We start from the raw sequence: 16,794 nt of genomic DNA on the forward strand, positions 1-16,794 counted from the left end.
TTGAAGCGGTGAAAAGGATAAAAAAGAAAAAGAGGAGAGAGAAAAGTTGAAGCTGAAAGGTCCGAATAAAGTTTATACGGCGTTTAGGTACATAGCTGAGAAAGCGTCTGTCTTTCCGCCAGAGTCATTTGTTAATAAACTGAACGTCGAAACTGAACTTTTCTCTAAACTTCTACGTGAATGTGTTCTTTCGATCGCTAGACATTAAGTTATATCTCTGAGAAATCTGACTATATAATGTTTACTAAATGAATTGTTAATTATTATTGCCATTGATGGAATTGATGTTGGTACATAATCGAATGTACTATCGACATATGTACACGTTAGTGATTGATAAATTGGAAAATGCGTAATTTATCCTTGTAAGAAATTTTACACGAAATCAAAGAAAACACACAGAGAGATACGCACCAAATAAAAGGAGGACTTTGTTCGTCCTTTCGCATGTTCGAGTTCGGTCGTAAATGTTGACGATACGATGAATAATAACTCTGATCGTTTATTTTCAACTCGTAAATGTTAAATGCAAAAAATTTCACAAGACTCGAAAAGTCTCCTACTTAAGTTTCTCGTCGTGATATAACTAACATAATAGAAAATAAAACACGTTCGATGATATCGTCAAATTGAACATTTCGCAAGTCTATGTTTTCTTCCTCATTGGATCTTCGCCTTTTTCTCGATCGACGCATTTCTCCAACGCGCCATAACGAGGCATATTGTCCGACGTAGCTGGCCAACTTGTATCTGTAAAATGATCGTATCAATGTTTGACGAACGTGTCTCACGTTGCCATTTCATGATATTCGTTATCCACTTATAAAACCAATGCCTATTAGAATGGGTAAAAGAATGCTTGCGTATAGAATTCGGCCGACGAATAATACGGATGTAACAATCAATATATAACATCGGCTACGAGGGCCAACCAAGTTTTGTAATATATACCGTTTGAGGAAATTGTGATCTAGCGTAACGCAATGAAATTATTTGAATTTGTGAGCGCAACTTTTTAACTGAAAACGTAAGGCACTATCATCCGTGTCAGTCTCGTTCATTAGATCCTATTGATACGTCAAAAGAGATGATAATTACGTCGGTTTGTATAAGTTATTAAATTTCCATCAGCAGTTCTGAAAGAGACATAGCAGGGCGCATAAATATACGCGATATGTATGAAAGTTTCGTTTCGAATAGGAGCCGGCATCGCTGACATACAATTGTACTTTTGCTGGAAATACAATACCTTGGAAAATGTTCAGACTTCTTAGGAAAATAATGCTTAACGGTATAAAGAGAATATAGATACGCGTCTTCTATTATATTTATGCTCTTAGCAAGGGCGAAAAATTTATGAGGTATCATGTATCCGCTCGTAAGATACAACCCAGACCTTCTTCCGTCGCGATAAATTACACATAAACTAGTACTTATTCTCTCAGACATTCTTCCTGATACCAAAGTATTGAAATGAGAAAAAAGAAATATTTTTAAAAAGCAACAAAAAGGAAAGAAAGAATCAAAAAACGAAACAAAAGAAAACATCAACGGAGGATAAGTATTGCGTAAGTTTATCAAATGAACGTACGTGACGGCTAGAACGTGCCGAGACGCGAGTCCAAAGTGCTTGTTCTTGTTTCTTCTATCGCGAACGACGTAGTGGCACGACCACGAATCATATTTCTCGCATATACTGTACGATTCGTGGATTAATTCGATATGATTGAAATGAAAGGATTCGTTAGAATAAGAGTATCGTCGAGGCACCGTACTGCTCGAACCGTACTGCCTGAACCGGGGGTTTCTGCTTTCTGCCAGAGAAACACTGACATTTGTATGTAATATGTACTTATCGTATAGTTTAGTATCATCTTTGTGTATCCTCATAAAAAGAAGAAAAAAAGAAAAAAAACAAAAAAAGAAAAAAAAGAAAAAAAGGAAAAAAAGAGAAAAAAAGAAAAAAAAAAAGAAAAGAAAAGAAAAAGAAAAGAAAAAGGAAAAAAAGATCGTTTTTTTTTTTGATATTGTAAATATTCTCTAATAAATAATCGTTTTTATTCAAGGCCAGAATCTGTCAAATCCTTTGGCCCGAATCGCGCCTTCTCGTGCACGTGAATAATGTAAAAGTAAAATAAAGAATGTAAATTCGATTACCATCGTAAAATTCTATAAAGGGTACTTCGGTGTAAACTCGTAAATAATCTTCGACGGTCTTCAATACGCTTGACTTTGCGTTTAACAAGAATTCCAAGACGGTACTTTCGGGAAGATACTGCGGTACTTTCTCATTTAAATGATATAAAATTTCTACAGCGTCGTTCGCCTATTAAAAAGGACAATGAACATAGACGATTGTCGTTTTTATACAAATACGTATATCTACATATTTGTCGATCTCTACTCACACCGTCGCGCATTACTCTTGATATATAGTCACACAGATGATATAATTTCATGCAGCAATTTGAAATTTGTCTTTTAATATCCTCTAGCGTTTGCTTTTCTATCCTTTCCAATAAGCTAGGTGCCAGCGTGTAAACGTGAAACCAATCGATGAAAAATCTCTACGAGAACAATGGAAGGAAAATAATAAACAAAGCTATGCAGGCGCCTTGCCTTTTACGTTCATAACTCACGTGATTAACGTGATGATACGTCGGTAAAACAATAGCCTTACCAAATTTTCCTTCTCCGTTCTTATTCTCACAGATGCCTTTGACATGCATGTAAATAACGTCTTCCGGGCCCTATTAACATAAACTTATCGAATTAAGTTACTCGGAATGAGTGCGCATCTCCTTATGTCATCTCCTTGTCTCTCCCATCATTCCTGTCGTTTCATCTCTCATCTCCTTTCACATGTCTTTTTTCAATAACCTTCAGACAGGCCAAACTTATGGCGATTTTATTGTGCTGTTTCTTTCTTTTTTTTTTTTTTTTTTTTTCTTCTTCTTGTTCAATCTTGTTTAACACAATTTTACAATTTTACGTACCTCCAAGAGATGTATGTAAAATCTTGGATAAATGAGTAACAAACCGGTTACGAGATTTTCGTTCAAATTACCGTGCAGTCCTTTGACGATCCTTCTCATTACCTGTAGGAAATGCAGGGTAAAAAATAGTTCTTCAAAGTTTAACGGGCAATTTTTTGCTTTATGAGCAATGTATATCGGGCCAAAATATCATTTAAGGCAACCTCTTGGAATTCCTCCGAACTATGAAAATATTCTCCGAAATATGAGAATCGTGTTACGTATGTACTCTGAAAATGGCATAATTGTGCGTTATCGAATAATATAGTGGGCATAGATGGATAAAGCGAACAATATAATCATATTTACATAGTTAATAATCTTTAAATTTTTTTCCACCACATCCAATAAACTTTTTCTCGTTGTCCCTGCCATCTTGGCCGTGCCTAATGCTATAATCCAATAATGTATATGTGCCATGTGCTATATGCTATACGCTGAAAACAAAAAGTGATCGTCCAACGACGATGATGCAAATTCAGATCGCACATTTGAGAATAAAAAGGTCTATTGAATAGACCTTTTGATTGATCTATTCCTTCCTTTATCTTTGCTAACCATTAAGGACCCTAAGGACACGTGAGAAGATATCTCTGCAAGACGATGACGATATACATTGGGGATAAAGGCGAATAGAAATGCACAGGAAAAGTACGAGCTCCATTTAAGTACACTCCAGAACCGTTTTAACGATAAATTTCATTTAACATTGATTATAATTTTACTTCGTTTGTATTACTCGTTTTACAAATCTTTGAAAAATATCCATAGGTTTCCTTAAACTAGTCTCGTGATGATCACTTCCATAACCTACGTCTCCTTCGAACGACCGATTTCTCCTTAGAATATTAATTTCGTTAATCAACTGTTTTGTCGTAGGAGTGGCCGACGGATCAAACTTTTCTACTTCGTCTAAGTCGAACGGTATAACGATTTTGCCAGTTTCATTGTGCACAGAAAATGGGCATCTCAACAAATGCGTTGTACCCTCTGTTACATTCCTATCAAATCTTGGACCGCAATAATGCAACTTTACATGATCTAGATATTCATCCAGTCCCTTCCAATAATTTATGCCCTACGTAGAGAATCGAGTATTTATAAAAATTTATATATTATAGCGCCAGGAATTTGATTATTAAAATACTTAGAAGTAAGTTTCAATCGTACGGAATTAATCATATTTTTATGATATTCGGTGAATGAGTTCCACCTATCGATACTGCTTATGCGATCATTAAATAATTGCTTAACGTCTGTCTGTGCCTCGTTATCGGGAAGTAGAGCCAGAAAATAATCGACTCCCTCCTCCGTACCAAGTAGATTTTGATCTACGATGCATAAAGGTATAAATTCAGGCTCTATGATAGCAAGAACGCGCCTGAAATATTTCATTGTTTATATTTATGTTCTGTTAAAATGATTATCAAACGTGATGAACGAAGGAAATGACTGAGAGAGAACCTGTCGTAATAATTCAACTTTCTTATTTCGAAATGGTCCTCCTTGATGAAACACTTTAACGTTTCATGTCCCATATAATTCAATATCCCATTGCGTTTACTTTGATTCAATATTCTAGCAGCTTTATCGCAAACCCAACAATGTATTCCTCTTCTTCCGGAAAAGATCCACAGTATATGATCGTAACCAAAATCATCTAGACAGAAAGAGATTCATATTGATAAATATGATCTAATAATGGCCCAAATACTTACGTCTTAAACATATATTTAATATTTTGCAGGCGATAACAATGTACTTCCAACATCTTGTACAGATATCAGATCCCTTGCAGCACGTCCTCACGTCGTCGTAGTCAGAAATATCTACATCAAAGACCAGTTCCTTCTCGACGAAGAACTTTGCTATACTTTTGCAGCGCGGACTGAAATTTTTCTTCATTTTACTTCTATCTTTCTTGAATACTCTCTCGTTAACTCTATTCACTTACGGCGTGTTATATATCGCACCAATATTTATTGCTATTGGAAGTTCCTTAAGAATAGTTGCCTTCATCTGACTAGGAATTGGAAAAGATTTGTTTCTAATGAACAATTGATTTAATAGTCTCAATGAAAATTCTCTGAATGATATGTTGGCGACTGAAAGAAGAAAAAAAAACTGTTAGATATTGTTTGTCGTACGAGATATAACATGAGATAGTTCTTGTAATTCGATACCGTCTCCATAACCTAACCAAGTACATAGCTCTTCGTACGGAAATAATATTTCATAATAAATATCAAGATATTTGTAAATATTTTCGTTGCACGTACTCATTGTCAATGCTAATTGTCAAAGCGTTACTTTTTAACAAAATGACAAACTTTACAGTTTACACGGCACAAAGTAAAAACTCTATACTTGCCACTGACGGCAATTAGGTTAGGTTTCGTTGCCGTGGCAACGAGAACGTAAACATCGACGAACGAATCAGAAATATTTTCTATACTATCCCCGTTCACTTTAGTACCGCGCGTCGAAGAGAGAAAAGCAAGCCTGGCTGAGGGGGGGAGAGAGAGAGAGAGAGAGAGAGAGAGAGAGAAGAAAGCAATAAAGAGAAGAAAAATCATTCAACTGTCAGTTTTCGCCCTCCGATGAATCTCGAGGGCGAAGCGGGTAACGAAAAGCAAATGGAAAGGCCGGTGACTCGTTGGCGCCGCGAGACGCTCGACAAGACCTTAAAAAAAAAGATCGAAAGTAATGAAATCGAAAGACCAACCTCTAGAAGAGGAATCAAAGAGGAGATCGAAGAGTACGGTAGTAGCTTTCGATCCGCGACTCCTGCGGCTAGAAATGCGCCATTGGCCGTTAGGACACCTTCGGCTTCTATTTCGGGTTTGTCTCGTTTGAATACGGGACTATCGATGTCCGGTCTGGAAAGACCCATTACCCAGCACGGAATTGCCTCTATCCGTCCTGGTACTGCTGGCAGAGGCACGTCGATGACGAGGTTCGTTATCATTCCTTTCTTTTACGAATCGAATCAATACCTTACTTACTTACCTACTTACTTTTCGTTAACGATTGGTTAATTTATAATTTATTTATTCTTTTTTCTTTCTTTTCTTTTCTTTTCTTTTTTTCTTTTTCTTTTTTCAATCATACAGACAAGTTCAGGACAAAAGATATTACGAGGGACTCGTACAATTAAAAATGCGAGAATTGTCGCAAGAGATGGCGACTATCGTACGGGACATCGACATGCAGAACAAGGAAAGGGCCACTATATTGCATTACGATAAAAGGGCGAAGGATTTGGCAGGGGAATTAACGGCGTTACAGGGAGAACTCGCCGATTATAATATCGTCGTCGATAAAATGAGCTCGAACATTGAAAAGGAATCGATGGACCAAGAGACGAAAGAACTGTTATCGAGAAACGAACGGTCCATGGCCGAGATAGAGGATATGTTCGAGCGTAGGCAAGAAATGGAGCAACGATTGCGTAGAACGGAAAAGGAAATGGGAACGGTGAGGGAACGTACGGAAAAATTGATCGACATGATGGATCCAGGTACGAGAGAAAGGTACGAGATATTGCGGAAGGAAAAGGTTAAGGTCGAGAAAACGATCGCCCTTATGCAGGAGGAACTGGAGGTGTTGTCGAAGGAACAGGACCACTTCGAGGAACAAATGGCGTTGTCCCCGTTTAAACAGGAGGCCGTTAAGTTACACGTTAAAATTATGGACGGCGAATATAAGAGGGATAAACTGAGGGAGGAAGAGGGCAACAGATTGCCGCCTGAAAAAGAAAGGGAGGAATTATTGGTGAAGATAAAACAGGACAATATGGAGATGGCGGCCGCGGAGGCCCAACTCGCGGGTAAAAAGAAACGTCTGGCCGAGGTGGAGGTGGAATTGGAACGATTGGAGACAGATTTGGAGGATGGCAATGCCGATAAACAAACGAAATATAAAGAGTTACGAAAGCGTGAGGAAGTTATGGAGCAATTCGCTGCCACCTTCGACGACAATAAAGCCGAAGAAATGGAAAGGATAAGGAAATTGGAGATATCGATAGTCGAGTATTTGGAAAGAATATCGAACGGCGGCGGTGACGCGGATGGGCATAACTTAACGAGGAACGAGGAGGTTTTATTGATTCTAAATAAGTCCAAGCACGAGGATTATTACGAGACCGGCGAGCGTACTACGGCAAATAATATTAATAATAATCGAAGTTTCGAAGTGTTAAGAAACGATTATATCGATTTAAAAGAGACATTGCGCAAATTGGAAATATTGGAGGATAAATTGAGATTAGAAATAGGCGATATTAATGAACAAACGCACGGCAGGGAATATGAATTAATTCAGTTGGAAGATTTCAATGGTTTCAAAGTGAAAGATCAAATGAAACGCGAGGATGCGAATGTCGAGCATAAAAGGTTGATGGACGAGCGAACGATCGGCGAGGTAGAATTGAAAACTGTCAATGATGATTATAAACGAATCAAGGAGCGTTTCAACGATAATAGAATTTTTCTCGAGATTGAGGCGCTTGAAAAGAAATTAATCGATCTAAGGGAAGAAAATAAAAAGAGCAATGATTTAATCGTACGACAAAAGGAACAAGTTGATTATTTACCGCGTAAACAGCAAGCCTTGAAATTGATGAAAGAATACGGTACGATACTCGAAGAAAATTCCAAAACTCTTTATTGAATGAACTCTCTTAGCTCTCTTACCATTTTTCTTATCTTCATTCGAAGATTATTCAAATAGGGCTCAATGGCGTGTTAAATAATTACATTTCATAATCGTTCTTTCCTCGTTTTATTGGGCCGCGCGGAACTTACTTATATACTTTTTAGTCGGCCTTATCGATTCCCTTTCCATTTCTCTGAGTAATCGGTCAGCTCCCTCGCTATCATTATTTTGATCTGTCGATGATTTTGGAATAAGTGTATCTTAAATGTACTCTTAAAGCATATATATATATATATATATATATATAAGTATATGATAAGTACATACCATAGATCGAAAGTATGTAATCGCACAAAAGATTTACATTTATGTTCTTGGTATACTTGATGACTTCGAATATAGTTAACGATATATTCAGCTTACTGTCGTTATCGTAATTGCGAATATCGTTAATCAATAGTTTCATTTGCACGTCTCGCATCTGAGGGAAGAAAAAGATAAATAACACAATGTGACATATAATATAATATTGTATAAATGATGAAAAACAAAATAGACCTGAAATATCTCCCGTAATTGTTCGATTTCACCGAGTTCCGCCAATGCCAGGATCAACTTTACCACAGCCACTGGCTCTCCGTGAATATCTCTTATACTGTTTAAAACCTTCTTCAACTTATTCTTAATATCCGGTATCGACGAATCACCCATATGCCTAACCAATATTCCTAATAATATTTGTTTCGCCGGGGTTTGCTTATATTTCTTCGCACACCGTAGAAAACTATCCACGGCAGATTCTATGTCGTTTCTCTCAATATGACTTTTTACCAATGGATTGAGTAAACTATTCTCCAATTTACAATAATTATTCTTAACGAGAGTTATTAACATTTTTTCGGCATCGCCATGACGCTCGCCATTCGTTATCGCAGACAACAATCGCAAACATTTGCCAGTAACATTCATAGAAGCATTAATATTTTTAATATCGTTTATCGCATTGAATGCATCGTCCAATCTATTGTTTTTCACCAAACAAATAGCATACGATAATATTTTATTATTATCTAACATGAAATGATTGAAATTATTTCGAATTTCATTTAACTCAACTTCGGCTTTATCCAATAGATTATTTTTTACATACAAATCAAATAACATCGCTCTCATTCCTGGTGTCCAATCGATATTATTAGAAATAATTTCTTCCTTTATACCCTCGGCACCCTTTAAATCGTTACATTTACAATATCGTTCGAGTAATTTCTTAATCGCTCCACGAGTTTTCAGATTTTTAGATTTAAGTTCTATAATATGATTACGCAGTTCCTCGGTGTCCATCTTATTTGGATGCGGATTCAATGATAATATCAAATCTGACGAGTCACCTTTCACACTCATATCTATTTCCTTGTAGTCCATGTCTTTCAATAAATCCTCGATAGCTTTCCATTCGTCCATCTCCGATAAATTTATCTCAACAATGCGTTTCTTCATGACTTCGATCTCTCCCCTTGGCAATATTACTTTATATTTTTTTAATATTTGTAAAAATTCAATAAGCCGCTGCAACTTTTTAAACTCGGCTGCGTCGTTTAATAATCCATTCAAAATATACAAATAGGGTGGCTTCATCGTATAAAGAATTTTTAACATCAACGACGTGAAAGCCAACTTGTCGGTTGCTTTATCATATCCCTGGACAAGAGACTTTTCCAAGTAACTGTCACAAAAATTAATTTTCACTTTGAATTTAGATTGCAATAAAATTAGATCCTTTAATTTGTTTTCACGCAAGAGAAAGGCACTGACGCTTTCTATCACGCTCATATAATTAATTCCATTATCGATCAATCTTTTCGTCATCTCAATAGGATCAACGAAATTAAGATTCGCAAAAGGTAATACGTAATCAATGAGCGTATCTTTATCCATCTCGACGTTCGAGGATATCATGTGCTTAATGAGAGAGTAAAACTTGTTTCTGTCTGCGCTACCATGCGCTTCTATTAACAAAGGCCAATAATAATGAGAACGCACCGGCATGCCGTTCTTTCTCATTTCCTCGAATAAACTAAGAGCCAAAGATATCCTGCCTTTGGACAAGGCAACTTCGGTAGCTTCGTTTATGACAAACGGAGAATATTTATGATCTATGATTTCGTGTATCATTTTTAAAATATCCTCGTCCGATTTATCCAATTGTATTCCCTCGTTTACAAAGTGTCTGACATATTCCACGCAAATATTCATAACCTTTGATTCCGTAGGAAGATTAATTATCATCTTGAGTGCATTTTTCCTTTTACCGGCATATATGAGCTCGATAATGGCATTAGTAATTAAAGATAAATCATTTAATTTCAACGATACAGGTAGAAATTTTAAAATCCTATCTACGTGCTCCTCGTATCCACAACGAATGAGAATTTTTATTACGTCGATTATATTCGTAACACTAGGATGGTACTCTTGAAAAATGTCTATAACGTTTGATATAACGCCGGTCCTTGCATAACCGTACGCTAAGTAAACGTAAGTTTCGGTAGATGGGACGATCTCATGGAATTTCATTTCTTCGATTACTTTATAAGCCTCCTCGATATTCCCCTGCATGGCATTTGCTTTGACAATCACATCGAACGTTTCCTTGCTCCAACGATTTATTCCCCCTTTCATTTTCTTTATCATATTGACGGTTAATTCAGAATCACCAGTTTTTGATATTACATTCAATAGAGAACAATATATCCTCTGATCGGGTTCTATGGTCATATTATCTAAAAATTCACGGGGATTTATAAATTCCAAATTTTGCGCGTAAACTTCAAGGAGGACATTATAATGTTTCAACGTTATTTCACACCCTTTCCTTTCGAGCAAATTCCATACCTTTTTAGTTAACTTTCGTCTTGTTAGGAGATCGACACCGGATAACAATTCGCCGCAACATTTCAGCAATATCAAATCAATATTGTCCAATAGTACATTGTTCGTTTTCTCATAGATTTGAATAATTTCCTCTATATCATTTAGATAGACCCTACCATTTCGTAGATTTATACAAAAATTTAAAATTTTGTTTTCTAACGTGTTGAACGTTAACGAAGGAGAACAATTAGAAATCGCCGAATTATGAAAATCAAGGTGTTGCCCTTCGTATTTCTTCAAATCAATGCTATCGTTCTTCTCAACAAAGTATTTCTCAAAACTACAAAATCTTTGATAACTGCTCACGTAGGTCTTTTTGTAATATTTCAATAGTCGAGAAAACCTATTGTACAATGCCATATCGATAAGAATTTGGTCCTTCTGATACCCACATTACAAGAGAAAGATATCTTTTTCGTATTTCACACAATCTTTCTAACCTTAAAATTATAGTTTCATCGTTGGTCGCGGCTTAGTCCGCTACCGTTGCTGATACGATTCGTTGACAAATTTCTTTTTCGTACAATCAAATATACATTTTTATCTAGACGACTGCATACGACTAATTAATACGAGAAGATTAAAGACTTAAGAGAAAAACTTGAGCGAAACTTAATGCATGATCGCTTAGCTATTTGATAAAACGCGACGTATGCGATGGGGGTATATAGCTAAATTATACTTCGCCTCGCTTTCTCGAGATGGCACCAGTGCTCCTATCGACGATTTTTCCATTTGATCAACGTAGTAGGAAAACAGTCAAACTGCCAACGTTATTAACTGCATTGTATCAATTTGAAAATAAATCTTGCGAATAAAAAGGATAGAAAGGATAGAAATCGATTTATTTAGAAATAATCCTTTCTACGAATTGCACTGACCGAGAAAAAGAAAAGAAATATAAATAAATGAGTGAAATGACATTTTTATGAAAAATATGCAAGTGCGGAAGGAAAAAACATTTGTATGCCGGTTGTACCTGATTTTTTATTTATTTCTTCTTTTACTTTATTTTGCGTATGAGATATTGAAAATTATGAATTATCAGAGATATCATTCTTCCTGACCGATATATTTTTCATTGGATGAAACAAATGAGAAAATTGAAGAAGTAGTCACACTCAACACGCTATTAAATTACATACATCGATTACATCGTACAAGAAAAGTACACGCACAAAACACACGGTGATTATAGATGAATAAATAAGCGATTAAATAAGCGCTACATTTGTAAAAGCTCAAACTTGATGACTACGAGTAAAATATTAAACGTTAATTACCTAATGACAATATCTGATTATATCTATATATACATATATATATAATAGCGCGTACATATTGCGCATTGTTCTTTATTTAAAATATTATATATATATATATATATATATATATATATATATAGATATACGCATAATTATTACAGTCGAAAGTTATATAAAAATTAAAAGATACACACGCAATTCCAATTTTCCAGGGAGAAAAGTTGAGAAGCTTAGAATGAGGGAATCTTGGAATAAAAAGACGTCCACTTAACTCAATTACTTATTAAGAACGCACGCATAATGATTTTCTTTCTTACACAAGTAGTCTCGACGAAAGAACATACAAGTACTTATTTATTGTCTTAATGACCTAGCTCTAGGTGTCCTAGGACTGAGATCGAGTACCCTACTTGTATCTCCAAGAGAAGATCGCGCATCGATCTACTGCGTCGAATACTTTCGGGTTTTTTGTCCAGGAATTTCTTGACTAGATCCCACTCATGATAATATATCTTCGTATATTAATCTTTTATTTACAATTTTACTAGACTAGATTTTACGATTAGATATTTTATTATCAACCACTGATTCATTACCGATTTGCAAAATCAACTCTGATCTGATCGCTTTGAAATATCTCTAATCAGTCTCTATGGATTTGCAAGGATACGAATTTTCCTTTCCTTTCTATTTTCTTTCCCTTTCCCTTCCTTTTTTTTTTTTCTTTTCTTTTTCTTTTAACCATTTTTCCTTTTTTTTTTTTTCTTTTTTCTTTTTTCTTTTTCTCATTTGCTACGAGCATACTTAACTACAATTTTACTCGCGATAAGTATTACATTACGATAAATTTCGTATATAAATTTCGTATCGTCGTATTTTATCTTATTACGAATTACTTATTAGAATAAGCACAGCCGCGTAAATACTCATTCACTTGTGTATTTTCAAACGATACAAATCCGTAGAGAAAGGTGGACGATCTAATTTAATCGTGGAAGTTGGTTTGCTTTCTTCTTTAAAGTACGATACACTTTCGTACGATAAGTTCGATTATGATATACCTGTCTTATAGTTAATCTTAACTCTATCTTAGATCGCGCACTATGCGTATTATATTAAACTAATCTAGTACCTTATTACTAATCTAGTACCTTATAGTAGCTGCCATAACGGACATCAACGGATTATCGAACGATTATCATTAAATATCAAGGACGAATAATATATGCGATAGTAAATAGATAATATGCGATAAGGAGGATGTTTTACCGATTGGGAGTGCCAAAAGAGGAAAAAGGAAAAAATCGATGCAACGTAATAAAAAGGATATGGATAGGATGAAATTCATGCATAGGATGAAATTTTGATCGAAATTGATATTGCGTTCCTTGAACGTAAATTCGATGAGATAATGGTACATAGAGCGAGAGGAAAAATATTACTAATTCCTGAGACGTCGATTCCCTTCGTCAATGTGAAAATGATTCGAATTTCACCTTTGTTTTGGCATAGAGACGGTGTTTATGGCATCGCATCCACGGGCAGTGATATGGTTTTGGCGGTGCATTGCGTACGCGACATGCGACATGCGATATACGACGTACGATTTACTTACATAAATATACATGATCCAGTAAAGATGTCGTAAAGAAATAGTACTTAAACATCTCGTATCTCGTATAGGATCGAAATCGAAGCCGAAACGATTTATTATACGTTTCATCGAGAATTGCATTTATGGTTGGCCTGCATATTCGCTTTATATAATATATAATAAATTAACTTTACTTTTGATTTTGGCCCAATAATTACCTTGATTCGTGACTATCAATTTCAAATGACTAGAACATGGTACAAAAAGACTAGATTCAAAAGGAGCAAACGAGGAAAATTTCTCAAAAGTTCTTCCTCGTCGAATTACTACGATATTCTAAAAGGAAATAAATCATTTCCCTTCGTCCGATAGAATGTGCTGTACGGATATTTAAACTGATTGGAACTAATGAGACATTATTTACGATTACCCGATCAAACGTTATCTCAGCTTTGCGACTAGAATAAGTTAGATTGGAGAATGATTTAGACTAGAATCATAAGGATTTACTCGAATCTTACTAATTAAAAGTAGATTTTGGACTAGTTCATGACTAGAGACAATCTGGAGCATGACTAGAGGATGACTAGAGCATAAGCTACACGCGCACACACACACACACACACACACACACATATATATATATATATGTATATATTAGATAGACACAAATCTATGACGATCCTAATATATTTTCTTTCAAACACTTTTTTGTCATTTATCCTATACTTTTGGTATCGGCTCGTTGTACACCTTTCATATTCATCATAGTAATATAGATAAGTAGGGAAAGAAAAGAAGGAAAGAAATTCTACGATACTTATTTCCAAGTCTCGCTGTATACGTGCGCGTGTATGTGTGCGTGTGTGTGTGAGCGCGCGTATGTGCGTGTGTGTGTGTGTGTGTGTGTGTGTGTGTGTGGTTGCGCGCGCGCGCGCGCGTATATATATATATATATATATATATATATATATATATATATATATATATGCGCACATACACGCGTGCGCGCGATCTCTTTGAATTAAAATAGACTTAGTGGTCGGTATTAAATATAGATACTTAAGGACTCGTTAAGTTTACTAAAACTTATATTAGATTCGAATATAAATATCAGCCGCGCATCAAGAACAAAAAGTAGAATCTTACATCCGCGTAAAACGTAGATCCCTTTGGCGCCTGAACGTCGCCCGTTCGGTAGGTTCGATAGGTTGATTCGGCAGAAGTCCCTTGATTTCCACGAGAATATGACAGAGAAAGGGCCAAATATATCTTAAGTGAGTTGGAAATCTTTCTTTCGTTATGTATCCAGAAGATTGCGTCAGTTTAATCTTTTCTCTTTGTCAATTTTCATCCTTTCTCGTTAGATTTAATTAGATTATGAGCGACTTTCGAGGCCAACGATCGTCGTATTCGTGAGACGAAAGAGTCCATTTTTGTACTCGAATGAACGTATCAAAATCAATTTTGATAACGAGCGAGCCATTAACTAATAATTGTACTCTTGGCATCAGTACTCTGCGTTTCTCCCAATCCTTCTTCTTCTTCTTCTTCTTCTTCTTCGTCGTCGTCGTTAACCCTCATCGCTAAGCGATAAATTTACAAATTCAATTTATGTACAATCTTTTCTCCTTTTCGGATAATAAGAAATAAAAGCTTTCCTCAGTCTTTTCTCTTTCGTTGGTCATGCGAGCCATGTTATCAGATAATCCAGTACTCTATTTACCTTGGATGTTCGATCGGCACGCTCGTCGCGCTTTTAACCTCGGCGTTAAGTTATTGCTCTTCTTCCAAGGATTTCTCTTTCTCTCTCTCTCTCTCTCTCTCTCTCTCTCGTCCAATCCACTCCAGATGTTTCCTCCTATCCAGAATCCTGGCGAGTGGAAGAGCGGTGACGAGCGCACGTCCGTTCGGTGATTTCAATCCAGTAGCTCGTTCCGGGAAAGCGGGATGGAAGGTCGCATGACCCCCGGAGGATGGATCGACTGCGTTTTCGTGATAGATAAAGAGAGATGATAGAGGGAAGAGAGAGGGACAGGAGGGAGGAAGCAGGGAACAGAGTCCTCCGAGGGTCACGCAAGCGCACACTCGCTCGCCTGCTCGCAGACTAACCCTAACTCGGCTTGGTATCGGGCTCGCACGCGTCTCCACCCCACCATCGGACTGCCATTATCCCCACCAGGCCAGCTTCGTTTCCCCTCCACCGAGCTTGTTCCCCTTTCCCCTCCGTACCCCCCGTCGAAGAATTTAGCCCGTTTTCGCTCCCTTTACCCTCACCCACGAAACCCTGGATCCTCCCACTAACTGCGCGTACGCCGTCACGTCGATCTTTCCCCTTCGAAAGGCGTCATTGGTGCCGCCAAGATATACACGGACACGTCTCCCTTCCATCGACTACCGTCCGCGCGATCTCTGTCGCTTTTATCCTAAACCGTCACCATCCTGTCACCTTACGGCCAATGTCTTATATCCTAAACCCCGATCGAGACCGACCGGTCGCCAACACGGGGGAGCCTACGAGAAAATAATCGCTATAACAATTTCTTAACCATTTCTCTCATTTCCAGTAATCCAGACATAGTCTAAGGCGCATAGCCGAAATGCACCTTGAAATATAATAGACATGCGCCCGGGCAACATCTGTCTCCAAGCGAAACGTTTCGATGTAGCCTTCGGCGTGCATGGTGCAGCTTGCGTCGGTGGTCCTCCCCCGAGGACCGGGGTTTGACGCGGATAAAGAGCGCGGAGTTTTGCGAAACGATTCAACGTCAGGGTTGTCGTCGAAGGAACCAAAAGCTATATTGTTCTGGATAATGGACCGCGACGCGACGGATCGAAGGGAGCTAAAGGTCCTGTCAGATCGACCAAAATATGCTTGCGTGGCACGCGTCGAGATTTTCTAACGGAAAGGGTGCGAAACGTCCCTCGATGAGGTCCCACAAAGATTCAAGCTACTACATTCATGGGTTGCAGCGGGGATTAGGTCGCAGGCACGCGACATAAGGCGCGCTGTTTTTTTACCATTGGAGTGCTGACTCGCGCTTAAGTATTCCCCATACTTTTTATTCGATATCTCGATTGTTTCAGTAGTATTTTCAAGTGGAAAAACGAAAGTTAACGCGAGGCTTTATATCGTCGTCGACATTTGGACGCGGTCCGGCGTCGTTTATGAACGTCGATGTCGATGTTCAAAGAAGAGGGCGATCCCCTCCCCGAATTTGATACGGAACAAAGAAATTCTATGACTCGTTGTCCCTGTAACACGTTGGCACGCGTCTAAATCTATCCTCCTTTCCAACGTCGCAAATGG

At 37.3% G+C, this 16,794-nt stretch overlaps 3 protein-coding genes and 1 long non-coding RNA gene across 9 annotated transcripts; 1 reads left to right on the forward strand and 3 right to left on the reverse strand.

Annotated features, from left to right (window-relative positions):
- Positions 1 to 488: 488 nt before the first annotated feature.
- Positions 489 to 7,866, reverse strand: LOC124951779 (DNA primase small subunit-like). Of its 5 annotated transcripts, none has more exons than XM_047500662.1 (10): positions 7,730 to 7,866; positions 4,990 to 5,140; positions 4,754 to 4,923; positions 4,500 to 4,695; positions 4,206 to 4,416; positions 3,345 to 4,113; positions 2,681 to 3,265; positions 2,409 to 2,567; positions 2,158 to 2,326; positions 489 to 750 (listed from the first exon to the last, which is right to left on the reverse strand). In XM_047500662.1, the coding sequence occupies exons 2-6, from the start codon at positions 5,052 to 5,054 to the stop codon at positions 3,757 to 3,759; spliced, it is 999 nt and encodes a 332-aa protein (XP_047356618.1). In that variant the 5' UTR covers positions 5,055 to 5,140; positions 7,730 to 7,866; the 3' UTR covers positions 489 to 750; positions 2,158 to 2,326; positions 2,409 to 2,567; positions 2,681 to 3,265; positions 3,345 to 3,756. The 5 variants fall into 5 exon arrangements, with proteins under 5 accessions (XP_047356618.1, XP_047356617.1, XP_047356615.1 ...); XM_047500661.1 differs by lacking the exon at positions 7,730 to 7,866 and adding an exon at positions 5,315 to 5,503; XM_047500659.1 differs by lacking the exon at positions 7,730 to 7,866 and adding an exon at positions 5,219 to 5,503 and having other exon boundaries at positions 2,409 to 2,523.
- LOC124951778 (intraflagellar transport protein 74 homolog) lies at positions 5,525 to 9,221 on the forward strand. Its single transcript, XM_047500657.1, has 2 exons — positions 5,525 to 5,991; positions 6,149 to 9,221. Exons 1-2 carry the CDS (start codon positions 5,636 to 5,638, stop codon positions 7,704 to 7,706), a joined length of 1,914 nt encoding a protein of 637 aa, XP_047356613.1. The 5' UTR covers positions 5,525 to 5,635; the 3' UTR covers positions 7,707 to 9,221.
- LOC124951775 (leucine-rich PPR motif-containing protein, mitochondrial-like) lies at positions 7,677 to 11,298 on the reverse strand. Of its 2 annotated transcripts, XM_047500650.1 has the most exons (4): positions 10,587 to 10,727; positions 8,250 to 10,474; positions 8,019 to 8,172; positions 7,677 to 7,924 (listed from the first exon to the last, which is right to left on the reverse strand). In XM_047500650.1, the coding sequence occupies exons 2-4, from the start codon at positions 10,467 to 10,469 to the stop codon at positions 7,818 to 7,820; spliced, it is 2,481 nt and encodes an 826-aa protein (XP_047356606.1). In that variant the 5' UTR covers positions 10,470 to 10,474; positions 10,587 to 10,727; the 3' UTR covers positions 7,677 to 7,817. The 2 variants fall into 2 exon arrangements, with proteins under 2 accessions (XP_047356606.1, XP_047356605.1); XM_047500649.1 differs by having other exon boundaries at positions 8,250 to 11,298.
- Positions 11,299 to 14,557: 3,259 nt separating this feature from the next.
- Positions 14,558 to 15,635, reverse strand: LOC124951504. The gene is made up of 2 exons (XR_007101623.1): positions 15,211 to 15,635; positions 14,558 to 15,070 (listed from the first exon to the last, which is right to left on the reverse strand). It is a non-coding gene; the product is annotated as an uncharacterized LOC124951504 (long non-coding RNA).
- Between the last annotated feature and the right edge of the window lie 1,159 nt (positions 15,636 to 16,794).

Source organism: Vespa velutina, chromosome 9 (genome assembly GCF_912470025.1).
Source record: "Vespa velutina chromosome 9, iVesVel2.1, whole genome shotgun sequence".
Lineage (NCBI taxonomy): Eukaryota > Metazoa > Arthropoda > Insecta > Hymenoptera > Vespidae > Vespa > Vespa velutina.